The sequence below is a fragment of the Dreissena polymorpha genome, chromosome 8 (genome assembly GCF_020536995.1).
Source record: "Dreissena polymorpha isolate Duluth1 chromosome 8, UMN_Dpol_1.0, whole genome shotgun sequence".
In the NCBI taxonomy this organism is placed as follows: domain Eukaryota; kingdom Metazoa; phylum Mollusca; class Bivalvia; order Myida; family Dreissenidae; genus Dreissena; species Dreissena polymorpha.
In genome coordinates this window covers 97,514,941-97,528,253 of record NC_068362.1, presented here as the reverse complement: position 1 = coordinate 97,528,253, position 13,313 = coordinate 97,514,941, and the positions used below count along the sequence as shown (strand labels likewise).

The 13,313-nt window shown below is 34.7% G+C and overlaps 1 protein-coding gene across 1 annotated transcript in view; it reads left to right on the top strand.

Annotated features, from left to right (window-relative positions):
* Positions 1 to 1,713: 1,713 nt before the first annotated feature.
* The window catches only part of LOC127841042 (protein mono-ADP-ribosyltransferase PARP14-like), a 45,793-nt gene continuing 34,193 nt past the window's right edge, over positions 1,714 to 13,313 (top strand). The window contains exons 1-8 of the mRNA XM_052369554.1: positions 1,714 to 1,824; positions 4,817 to 8,583; positions 8,835 to 8,890; positions 9,260 to 9,461; positions 9,690 to 9,851; positions 10,809 to 10,889; positions 11,853 to 12,027; positions 13,006 to 13,247. Of these exons, the coding sequence (XP_052225514.1) occupies positions 4,824 to 8,583; positions 8,835 to 8,890; positions 9,260 to 9,461; positions 9,690 to 9,851; positions 10,809 to 10,889; positions 11,853 to 12,027; positions 13,006 to 13,247 (4,678 nt within the window). The 5' untranslated portion in view covers positions 1,714 to 1,824; positions 4,817 to 4,823. The remainder of the gene's footprint in view (positions 1,825 to 4,816; positions 8,584 to 8,834; positions 8,891 to 9,259; positions 9,462 to 9,689; positions 9,852 to 10,808; positions 10,890 to 11,852; positions 12,028 to 13,005; positions 13,248 to 13,313) is intronic.

Sequence of the window (13,313 nt, the reverse complement as noted above, 5' to 3'; positions counted from 1 at the left end):
TGATAACAAAAAAAACAAAAGTATCGCGCAAAATATAAGTTCCGCATTTTTTTAACTTTATACCCTTAATATACGTTTTTGAGACACGATACATGGTGGAGTTGATAAATGGTATATCCATTGTAATATGAAGAAAGAATTTTAAAGAAGAATGATAGATTTTTGCTGGAATATTAGAACATTCCATCGGAAAACAACATAACCTGAATGCGCAGAACCTATTTCAACAAAATATACATACTAAGAAATATTGCAATTCAGTGTTTGCTATTCCAGCTTGTAGAGTAATCACTGTGCTTCAAATACTGAAATTTTGATAGTACTCAATGAAATATGGACGAACATATAGCATATTTTAATACGAGGTATGCATGATTTTGTAGACACTTCGATTCCAGATGAAGGGAACGTCGGATAACATAGACTCTCAACAAATTGGACACTCTAATATCTTAGTTTTATCTTCTACTTGAAATGTGTTTATTTATATTGTTACTATTTTTTGCAAAGGTCGTTGCTATTCCAGCATGTAGATAAATTGCTGAGTTTAAATACTGAAATTTGGATAATGTTCAATGAAATATGAACGACCACAGAGCCTGTTTTAAAGGTGGTGTGCATGATGTTGTAGACACTTTGATAACAGACACGTCGGATGATGGAGACTTTTTACAACTCTGGCACTCTGATATGTTGTAGTCCGGCGAGACTGCCGGTGTAGTACCAAAGAAGCAACCATCGGCAGGAGTGTATATAAGCTTCAGCGTTACAATCAATATAAGAAAACAAAGAAACTTCACGCTATCATGGTCATTGTTTAATCCACGAGATGTCGTGTTTAAATTGAATATGCCATGAACAACTAAATCATGCTCACATTTCAAAGGGATAAGAAAAATTAAGCAAATTTTCGGTGATTCGCTTTTAATTTACGTCAGTCCAGAAATTGTTACTTATTACATGCTTTCTTTAACAGTATTCATCAGCGAATTTTGCATTTCTGGTTCTGGTTTTCAAACTCAGCAGAGTATTCCATTTAAAAAAAAGCTTTGATTCCTAGCAAGTTTCATGAGGATTGGGTAAACATGTAACTTCTGGAATGCTAAGAAACTTTTCATTTAATCTGACATAGCAACCTAGTTTTTGAACGCAGTTTTGTGATTTACCCAATTATCATTTAGACCAATCTTTTTACGAAGTTTCGTGAATATTGGAAATAAATATAATCTCTAGAATGTTAGCAATCTACATGTTGATAACGGGCAATATAGGAACGATGATTAATAATGTGCAAAATGTTATCACAAAAGCTCCCTGTAAGCAAGCTGTGCTTATTAGATCTAATAAGGACTCTTGTTGGTACATATGTGTAAGATATGACAGAGCACTTTAAACAGGGTTTAAATTCCGCGATTTTGTTAACAAACTGGGGTCCTTTGAGTTCCAAGTCGTTTCACTAAAACTGATAAAAGAAATTTCCTTTTTTGCTTACATACACTTTACAATTGAAAATAACAGTATTTACATCATTATATTACAATAATAAGTATACATGTACACAATGCATCTCCTGAAAACAAACTTGTTGACCAGACGGGGTTTTTCATGGGATAACAGAAAAATACTTATTCAAGTGCAAAGTCCAAATGATGGTATTGTTCTGGTTTTGTATATGCTTCCGACATCACTTAGTTTGATCGAACACTTCTCACTATCAAAAGAGCAGCTGTCTATAATCTTCCTTGTAAAAGAAGAACTCCTACAGTTCTCAGGCAGTGGTTGAAGTGTGCTGTTATGACTTTGGATTAAAAATTTCCTTCTTCAGTATGTAGAGGTTGAATATTAAATTATTACAATTTTAATGTGACAATAAACAAATGCAACTTTAAGATTTTATAGACAGTGTTCGACAATGACTATTCTGAGTAAGATGTTCATTTGTACAGTCATTCTGATTTTGGAAAACGATTTTGTTTATATAATTCAAAGATGATTTTGAAGGATTCCGACGGACTTCCTTGAAACAAAAAACGAGGAGTCCAAGTTTTATTGAAATCTGTCTTATTTTTGGCAAATTGCTGAAAAAGGTTAGGCATTTTGCACTGAAAAAACCCCAACTTATTAATAAAACAATGAAACTGTTATTTGGACAAAAGCAAAAAAAAAAATTAAGCCATATTTGTTAAATGCCCAGTGTGTTTATTAAATTCATTTTATGTATAAAATAAATAGCTGTTGAATTCATTCAGAATACAAGTGTTTTTCATATTTGACATGTATCAAACAGTCTGTTTATATGTTACACGTGCTGAATGATAACAAGAGTCATGTGGGTGATTAAAGTCCTTTATCCATATTTTAGGTAAACTAATTTGCTTATTCACAGTTTAGATACATGTAGCTTTAATTTCTTGTTAACTTGCTTCTCAGTAGTGAAAGGAGGTATAACTTCGGTAAACAAAGTTTGCATATATGCAAAAAAGTTTTAATTTATTTTCAAGTACAAATGCAGTATATATCATCTCAGGAACCAGTAAATAGAAATGATATTGTATTGATGTAAGATTGCACACATTTAGATTATTGTATGACTTCTTGAAGTTTCAAGAAGGTTTATTGAAGATCATGTTCTAGTGAGTTGACATCTAAGTGCTTATAGCTGCCCATATTGCTTCAAAATATACCAAAGATACGCTCCATCAGATAATTTTAAACCTATTTATTTAAGAACGATTGCATCAAAAGCCCCAGGCTTATTTAAGGTTTTGTCCAAAGTTGTGGAAATTGGATCACAATTATTTACCCAATCAAAAATTATAGTTTTCTCTTCCTTGTTGTTTGTCAAAAGGTGTTTTAAAGCATTTTAAAGTTATTTGATTGTATTTTGCCATAATGCAACTTTATTTCCAACTAATACTATGGATTATGAAAATTTGGAATATGAATGTGTCAACTTTCGATTGCACGCCAATGGTTTATGAAGCATGTGTTATCATAAATGTACAAGCACTAACGTTAAAACATGTTTGATCAAGACTAGAGCCCAGCAAAAACACACAACATATTACATTTAGGTGTCATAACTGCAATGTAACAAACTTCCTTTCCTTCAGATAGTCATTGGGCAAAGTTTGCAAAACATTAACATAACATAAATTATTTATTTTTAAAATGTTTGATAAAAGCTATGGCCTGGGCTTATTTGACAAAATCATGTTGTTTTTAATATTTGCTTTAATACCAGTAAATCAACCAGATAATCTCCAATTATATATCTATTTCTAGTTTTTATATTACATATATATTGTAGACATTAATCAACAAGATAACATTCATTTAAGTTTACAAACTAAAGAGTGAGATTGAATGATTGCATATTGACTGACGGAATATTTGCTATCATAAACATATTTTGAAGTCCATTAATCACATGTAGAATGTGTTATTGTAAATAGTTGGCCATACGCTATCTGTGTTATCTTTAGTCCTGATTAGAGGGATTGGTATGCTATGTGTTACATGTGTTATTGTAAACAAATGCACACTGACTTATCGAACAAATACTGAAAGTGAATCATTCTATTTAAATTTCCAAGAAATTAAATTTTGGTCCTTTGATTTTACAAGTGGTATTATAATGTGTATAGCTTTTTCAAACTGTAGATATTTTAGTGAATAAAATGCAATTGTGATGTTTTAATGTCTTGAACAATATTGTATCAAATGGCTTTAAGATATCATTTTAATCAAAAATTATAAACATGTACAAGGCATACTAATGTGAAAATTTATATCATATGAATAGAAAACTTTATAAATAATTTATAACTAGTCATTAATTAAAAATTTAAAACACTTAATGTTTTCTTATGAAATTATTACCCAGTATTCATAAACTCAGAACCAACATCAACCAAATGATTATAAAACCAGATACAAAGAAAGAAGAACAATAACAAATACAAAAAAGCCACTTTTGTTCTCAGAATTTCTTTTACACGTATGTTTCACCCAAAACTATTAGCAAAACATGTACCCATCTACAACAGTTTTCTACAATATCAAGATGTGTTGTATATAGTATGCAACATTGTACATATTTCCCCCCTTCTTGTTTAATCATATCATGACCCTGGGGTCAAAACTGACCACACCCAGGGGGCAACAATAGTTTATACAGATTTATTTTCAAAACAACTTGAAGATATTTTTCTCTGAATCTGCAAGGGCCACATGTTTAATACTTGGTATGTTACATTGTACTTTGGTTCTCTATTGTGTTCAAATTATGCCCCTAGCACTAAAATTGGTCAAGCGTCAGAGTCAAATTTTAATTGTTAAAGTTCAACTTGAAAAGACAGCTATAATTAGAAGTCCAATGTAACAAGACACTCTCCTTAATTTATAACATTAAGATCACCAAGCCGGCTCTCTCCGAGTTGTTGTAAAATGATGCAATTTGTTGAAAGTGGCGTTTAAATATTCATATTTGCGAAGTAAGTGGTGACAACGTTTTGTTAATACACAGCTCAGCTACTCTATCATATGGAGGTATCAAAATGTTAGAGATATTGTCAGACCAACCTGACAAAATTAAGAAAAACTGCTTTATTGGACACAGCCAGACACAGTTAATGTATGACAAAGTTTTGAACATTTCAAAATTAAAAGTCACACATGTCTAACAGATTTACCAATTGTCTTACAAGATTTCTACATTATGCCAAAATGAGTATGACAGGTCCTTTGGTCCTCTCTGGAACATTGCTTTCCAAAAAACACAATTTAACTACTGTTGTTACAATGTTTATTAAAGGGAAGCTATGGATGTGCCACCTGAACTTAAAGAGATAAGAAAAGCACTGGCTCAAGCATATATTGAAGAAGATGCACCACATAGCATTGGCACTGTCGACTTTGGAAGTTTTGAGAAGGCTGTCGATGAAGCTAGAGGCCCAGGTGTAAAAGACAGAATAAAAATGTTTGAAACTGTTGGTAATACAGAGGCATATGAACAGAACTTGCAAAGTGAGAAAAAATGTCCAAATATTGGTGAGAGTGATTCTATGTCTAGATTGCAAGATTACTCGATTATTGAGAGTACGTCAGAGAGGGAAAATACTGATGATATGAGTATCACCCAGTCATTTAAGAAAAAGCCACCATTGGCCCCTAAACCTGTGATGAAAAAGCATCCACCACAATCTGAAGATTTTTTGTATGAAGATGAGCAACCAAAAAGGGAATTTAAGCAGGATTTTTCCAAATCCCTTTTTGCAGATCATACACAAGACAGCGAAAGCAGTGTTGCAGAAGAAAAACTCATGAATAGAGACAGTTCAGAACATGATTTTGATATGGTTTGTTCTAATACAGAACTGTCAAGTTTCCCTCAAGAATTGGAAATACTGAAAGCTGACCAAATGAAAGCGGATCACCCAGACGAGCATGTTATGACTGATGGTGATGAAAAAAGTATTGTTACAGAAACACCAAATATTGAACTCTCTACTGAAACATTTGACATTGAAAACGCTGATAAACACCATCCTGCATGTCAGTTTGAAAATGATCTTTATGATCATGACAGCTCAAGTGAGGATAATCTCACTACCAAAGTTGAACAGTCTGAAAAATTTCTGGATGGATTAAATGAAAGTCGGGAAACTACGAGTGGCAGACTGGATGCTGATCTCTCTGCATGTTTAGAAAGAGGATTGGATCAAATGGAAGGAGAGCCCTACACACTGAGTGCAGACACTGGACAAGAGTCAGTTGACTATGAAAATGTACCTCAAATAAGTGACCCTAATGCAGATAATGCTCTTCACACTTCTGAAATATATGAACCTGCTTCTGAACATACAATTGAAGATATACTACCTGTCCGCAGTCACTGTGCAAAAGATGATGAGGGCAATCAACTATCAGTAGAGTATACATATGCAGATGAGGCAGAAGTCTCAATTCAACTAGTTGAAGCTCAAACTAACCAACATATTAAAACATTCAGAAGCATGTCAAGCAGTGTTGAAACTGCAGATTTAGGTTGGTCATATATTGAACCAAAAACTGAAGATGGAAATGTACCACTGTCTGACTGCCAAACTGAAGAACTAGGTGAGTCATCATGCAGTATTTCAGGGATTTCTTCAAGTGATGACAACATTACTATGAAATATGAAGATGCTTTTGTCCCAATGAAAGATGATGATTCAAGTTCTCAAATTCCAGATCAACAACCAGTGTCTGATGCTGAAGTCAAAAATGAAGATGAACCATTCGTGAGTACTACAGAAGATGAACGACCGCCAACCCCACCACCAAAGTCCTTAGTTTTTATGGAAGAACTAAAGTCCTTAGCATATAGTCAGGAATCTGAGCTTATGTCGGGGCCATACCAGCAGTTAGGAAATGACAATATGCAGTCTGAAGAAGCAAGTCAGCATCCTACAGATGACACAAACTCTACTTATGCATCGTCTGCATTCCGTAGTCAGCCCATACCACCCATTCAAGGAAGTAGTCCAAACATGTCTGATTTTGCAGATCATACACAAGACAGCGAGAGCAGTGTTGCAGAAGAAAAACTCATGAATAGAGACAGTTCAGAACATGATTTTGATATTGTTTGTTCTAATACAGAACTGTCAAGTGTCCCTAAAGAATTGGAAATACTGAAAGCTGACCAAATGAAAAAGGATCACCCAGACGAGCATGTTATGACTGATGGTGATGAAAAAAGTATTGTTACAGAAACACCAAATGTTGAAATCTCTACTCAAACACTTGACATTGAAAACGCTGATAAACACCATCCTGCATGTCAGTTTGAAAATGATCTTTATGATCATGACAGCTCAAGTGAGGATAATCTCACTACCAAAGTTGAACAGTCTGAAAAATGTCTGGATGGATTAAATGAAAGTCGGGAAACTACGCGTGGCAGACTGGATGCTGATCTCTCTGCATGTTTAGAAAGAGGATTGGATCAAATGGAAGGAGAGCCCTACACACTGAGTGCAGACACTGAACAAGAGTCAGTTGACTATGAAAATGTACCTCAAATAAGTGACCCTAATGCAGGTAATTCTCTTCACACTTCTGAAATATATGAACCTGCTTCTGAACATACAATTGAAGATATACTACCAGTCCGCAGTCACTGTGCAAAAGATGATGAGGGCAATCAACTATCAGTAGAGGATACAGATTCAGATGAGGCAGAAGACTCAATTCAACTAGTTGAAGCTCAAACTAACCAACATATTGAAACATTCAGAAGCATGTCAAGCAGTGTTGAAACTGCAGATTTAGGTTGGTCATATATTGAACCAAAAACTGAAGATGGAAATGCACCACTGTCTGACTGCCAAACTGAAGAACTGGATGAGTCATCATGCAGTATTTCAGTGATTTCTTCAAGTGATGACAACATTACGATTAAGTATGAAGATGATTTTGTCCCAATGAAAGATGATGATTCAAGTTCTCAAATTCCAGATCAACAACCAGTGTCTGATGCTGAAGTAAAAAATGAAGATGAACCATTCGTGAGTACTACAGAAGATGAACGACCGCCAACCCCACCACCAAAGTCCTTAGTTTTTATGGAAGAACTAAAGTCCTTAGCATATAGTCTTGAATCTGAGCCCATGTCGGGGCCATACCAGCAGTTAGGCAATGACAATATGCAGTCTGCAGAAGCAAGTCAGCATCCTACAGATGACACAAACTCTACTTATACATCGTCTGCATTCCATAGTCAGCCCATACCACCCATTCAAGGAAGTAGTCCAAACATGTCTGATCAAAATTTAAATAGAGGACCATTTTTAATGGAACAGCAGCATGGTGTTCCTTTTAATATGTCAGGCTTTCCATCAAAATCACCCCTTGCAGGCTTTCCTGGATTTTTTCCAACAGGTCCACAAAACCAGTGGCCACATCAACCACCTACGAGTGACCATTCTTATCCTGGAAGCTTTCCCCCAACACAAGCTCCATGGCCACCATTCATGCTCGGGATGAGGCAACCAATACAAGGACAATTTCCAGGCCAAAGTATGCCAACTCAGATGTATGGAGGCCATCCTCCACCTCACTTTGTTCCACCAGGCCCTGTCCTGCCCCCCTTTTATCCTGATCAACAGTTTCCAACTTTTGGTTTGCATTCGCCACGTGCACCTGCAACGAGCAAGGAAACATCACCCACTGATGCAAACACCCAACCTTTTAAGACAGAACAACCACAAAGTAAGGAGTCACCAATGTCTGCAAATATTGAAACACCAGTTTCGCGAGTACCAAGATCACAATCCAAACCACAATCCAAACCGAAGTCCCCAGAAAGACCAAAGTCGACAGGTAGAGACAAACCCCGTAATGTGCATGCTGAGTCACCTGCAAAAGATGAACTTACAAAGCAGCAGAACGCTACACCAACACATGCTTCACCAACACATGCTACACCAACACATCAAAGGCAGACAACAGCTCAGCTTACCAAGCATTCATCTTCTCAGAAAAATGTAACAAAACAATCAGAAACTAAGCCAAAGATAACAGAAAGAAAACCAAAAGGTGAATTTTTGTCTTTTTCAGTAATTGATTATCTGCAATTAGATTTTATATAAAGACCAAATATACTGACCCAATTGAAAGGTTAATTACAAAACAAACACAATCTAACAGTGTTTACTAAACATGTTATAGTTTTAAGACAAGTAGATCTCTACCAACACACTATGTACTATAAGTATGCCTTTATATTAATGATTACTTGATGTGTTCACTTCTTTCTGTAATGCTTGCCTACTGTTGTCTATTATTAGAGAGTGAGAAATATGAAAGGGATACACCGAAAAAGGAAGTAAAAAAAGAGCCCAAAGTAAGTCCATTAGCAGCTTTTTGGATGTTTTATTCACATTTTCAACTATGTTGAAAATCCTGGTTAGTACAAGAAACTAAAAGTAGACTAGATTTTTAGTAAATGATGTTAGAAATTAACCAAAGTTCATGTGCAGAATAAGCATTCTTAAATCATGTATTGCATTTATAAAATAATATACAAAATACACTGAAAAGGGGATTGTTGACATAAACTAATGTATATTTTGGTTTATTGTCAGTCAATTGGATGTACTTTTTGTAGTCAAATGCTTTGAAATGGCATCGATGCTTGTTCTTTAACAGTGATTCAGATTGGGATCTTTAAACATTTGTAAGTCCTCATTACAAAGCAATTTGTCATCTTCAGATACCTGAGAAGGAGGTAGGCCAAGACACAAGTACACAATACATTTTTATGAACGTCCTCAATCCACCCATGGCCAGTTGTGTCTCTCAAACGTATATGCAAGATTACCTTGAGATCTGCACAGATAAAGACATTGACCTTAAAGATATAGTCTTCAATTATTCACGAACATGCGTTGTTTTTTCAACCAAGGAAAAGCCAGGTTTGTATACATTGTTTGGTGGTGTACTTTTATGAGTATCAATAGGTTTTTGCTCAAATATGTGAACATGTTTACATAAATTATTTCCTAGAACAGCTGTTTACATTATTACACTGTTCTGTTTGGTTGATACCTAAATGAAAATAAGTATTTATTTTAAATGGTATTTGATATCTTTTCTAGTTCTGAATGATTTAATATCCCATATAACTGTTTTCTCTTTATTAGATATGGAAAGGTTAAAGCAGAAAGTCAAGGAAAAAATATTGTCTGGAACAAAATTTGAAGTTTGTCTGATTGATAGACCCTGCAGTGTTGCCATCAGCAGCGAAGTAGGGCTTGAAATCAATGATTCATTGGAGTTTTTTTTGGAAAGCCCACGTAACCATGGTGAGCATGTTGAAATCTGCAGTTTGTGTCAAAGCTAATACGCAGTTTTTATAAGTCATATTTTGCTGACACAAGCCCAAAGTGTCATCTTTTGTACAACTGTATACAAATAGAAACAATACTTACAGTTAACAGTTGTACATTCATACGACTTTTGTATTTGGCTGCAATATCATGTATTAAATCAACCCAAAGCAGCAGATTTAAATGGTCGCTCCAGCCTCTACTGGGTTGATTATTTGAATAACTAATCTATGGTAATATATTGCTACATGATGCTGCTTGTTATCAATATAATTTTATTTTGATGCCATGATTGGTTTTATTATTGAAGTGTCTTAACATAATAATTCTATACCATTAAATATAAAGTGCAATAATATTTCATAAAATGTGTCTGTTACAAAAACAAATGCAAATGTTAAAAGCTATTATTAAATTTCAATAAATACAGCAATTAAACAATGCTTCCAAGATTCAGTGTGACTTGTAAATGAAACACACTGTGATTGAATGTATCTACAAATTTAAAAAAAGACCATGATGATATCATTTCAGTGTTTACAAATGTGAGATTGCCCTGGCATCCATAAAATTTAAAACTAGAATAAAACTGGAAATGTTTAAAATCTAACGTAATAGCCTTGGGCGTTATAACTTCCTTATGTAGATTTTAAAATCGTATCATCAGTAAGCAACTTCTTTGGGACTTCTTAGTTATCTTAAAGGAATGTTCTTGTATTAATGAATAATACATTTTTTGAGATAATTTTGGTTTTGTTTAAATAATGGCAACTATTATTCAGTCATTTTTATTTATTTTCAGTGCTCAACTTCAATCTTGTGCTTACTTTTTACACATCACTTGTGTTACTTAATCTCAGTTGAGCAACACGTGGCCATCTTGGTCTTCTTGTTTGTTTTGTTCATTTCCGACAATAGCTGTTCAACTTTCAGGAGGTGATTTAGATCTACAACAGCAAATGTTTGAAACTGATGATGGAAGCTGCATAGTAGCTACTTTTAAGGATCCAAAAGGTGGGTTTGCATGATAAATGAGCCAGGCTGTGGGTAAACTGGACTAAATGCATGTAACATCCGCATAAACTTACATAGTCAACAACAAAAATCTGCTTTTATGGAATGTTTTGTAATAAAGAAGTCTCTTCTAAACAAAAATACAGTCTTGGTGAAACGTGTCTTCTCTGCTATGAAGGTGCTGACTGTACAGGATAATCTGGGACGAAACTTGACGCACATGCATTGAGCCTGGTTTACCCAGAGCGTGTTAAAACTTCAATATTCTTTAAAATTATTCTTTAAATTTGATTGTCATCCCCTGTGGAGGGATATGGAATTGGCATCGTCAGTTCATTCGTCATTCCGTCAGTCCATCTGTTCGTCTGTCACTCAGATTTTCATGGCTATATCTCAGAAACTACATGAGATATAAACTTGTAAATTCATGTATGAATACATATCAATGAGGAAAAGTGAGGCACTTGAACCATAACTCTACACTTTTGAGTTATTTCCCTTTGTTTTTTGTATGATGTAATTGTTCAGGGCTATATCTTAGGTACTATGAAAGACTTCAACATGAAACTTCATGGTCGTATTGATATCAATGAGAAGTTCCATGCACAAGATCCATAACCCAACACTTTCTTAAATAAGAGTTATTCCCCATTGTTGGTTTTGTATTGTGTAACTTTGTAGGGCAATATCTCACATATGCTACAAGATTTATATATCTAACTGCATGAATGTATAGATATTTATAAGGAGAATTGCAATGCATAAAAATAATTATTTTGCGGGAGATATCAAATCAAAGAATTTGCTTGTTTTTTTCTGCTGATACATCTGGTAAGAATGTGAATACCAGGTATAAGTAATACTGGACATTTTGGAATGTTAAACCGTCATTATTTATAAGCAACCTAAATAAGAAACTCAGTCCTGTTGAAACAAAGTCATGTAAATACAATTCATTCACAGTGGCAGAGGCATTCAGTCAGAAAAGAGACCATGTCCTTAACAACAAACCTTTGGTTGTTTCCCTGTTTTTCCGCTGCGACTGGGGAGATGTGTGGGATCCAGACCTTCATAAGGTTGTCTTGCCAGAACCAATCATCATTCGACTTACAAACAACACAAAAAGGCTTTTGCAAATGTAATTGATTATCATTATCTTTGAAGTTCATATCTTGAAGATGTCTTTTTATACTTGGCAAAAGGAGTCACTCCGTAAGGTGGTCAGTTTGTTTGCATAAAATGATATAAGTTTGTGGATCGATCAATTTGGATACTGCTTCGTCAAACACCTCAATTTCAAATAAATGACCTTTTCGAACATTTTTATAGTTGTGACTTTTTCTTTCTTTGTCTAACTAAAAGTTTAATCTTCAATTTGTATTTCCTTATTTAAATTAATTTTAATTTCTTACTTAATTGTTTAATTTTTTCCGAAGTTGCAACAAAATTAAAGCACGTATTTAAATGTATGGCTACTTAGCATCACTGATGTTTTAGCGCCTGCTTTAGATTTTTGCCTAGCAAGTGCTTACTGCGGTGGTAACTATGAATAAAAAATTAGTCATTATATATTGGGTTTGCAATAATGATTACATATATTTGGTATGCAATATTTATCACATTTTCCTAAGTTAATTCTTTATTATTGAAAAAATCCGACAAAGCGGTACCGGGCTTTGGTCATAATTGTGGGGACAGTGGTCTAGTGGTAAGATGCTGGGCTAGGGATCGAAAGGTCCCTGGTTCGAATCCCGCCCATGCACTGGATTTTTCTGAGCAAAAAATTAATCCCACGCTTGCTCCTCTCCACCCAGGTGTATAAATGGGTACCTGTGAGGGAAATAAGCCAATGTGCCGTGGCTGCCTGGTGCGCCATGTGTTAACGGATGACTTATATCCCAGTGATCGAGAGGTTGATTGTGAAGTCGGCTGAAGATGTATATGGAAGCAGACTATAAACCGCACCTTTTAACCTTAAACATAATGGTGACAAAGCTCTAGATATCTTTAATTTTACCTTCGAAAGCCTTATTTTGTTCTCAATAACTTCCTCACAAATGAAGCAGTCAAGTCTTTGCAATCATACATTCATAATACATGTTGTGGTTTATTTTAGGCCAGCTTGTATGACCTTCATTCTTAATCTTGAAAGCAAGTCATGTCGTTGTGAATTCAAAGACGAGGGACTTAAAATCATGTGCACACTTAACCGGACGACGACTAATATCAAAACTAGGAAAGCTAAATGGCATGGAGAGGTCGCTCAGTTTGTAGAAAACTTCATGAAACATGAACTTGAGCATTATGATCTTGATTGTTCTGCACAAATTTGGGAAGATATGAAAACACTTTGCAAAAGTAAGTGATGAATATTCTTTGCTTAAGGAAGATTTTTATATTATTATAAGAAAGATAAGTCAATGA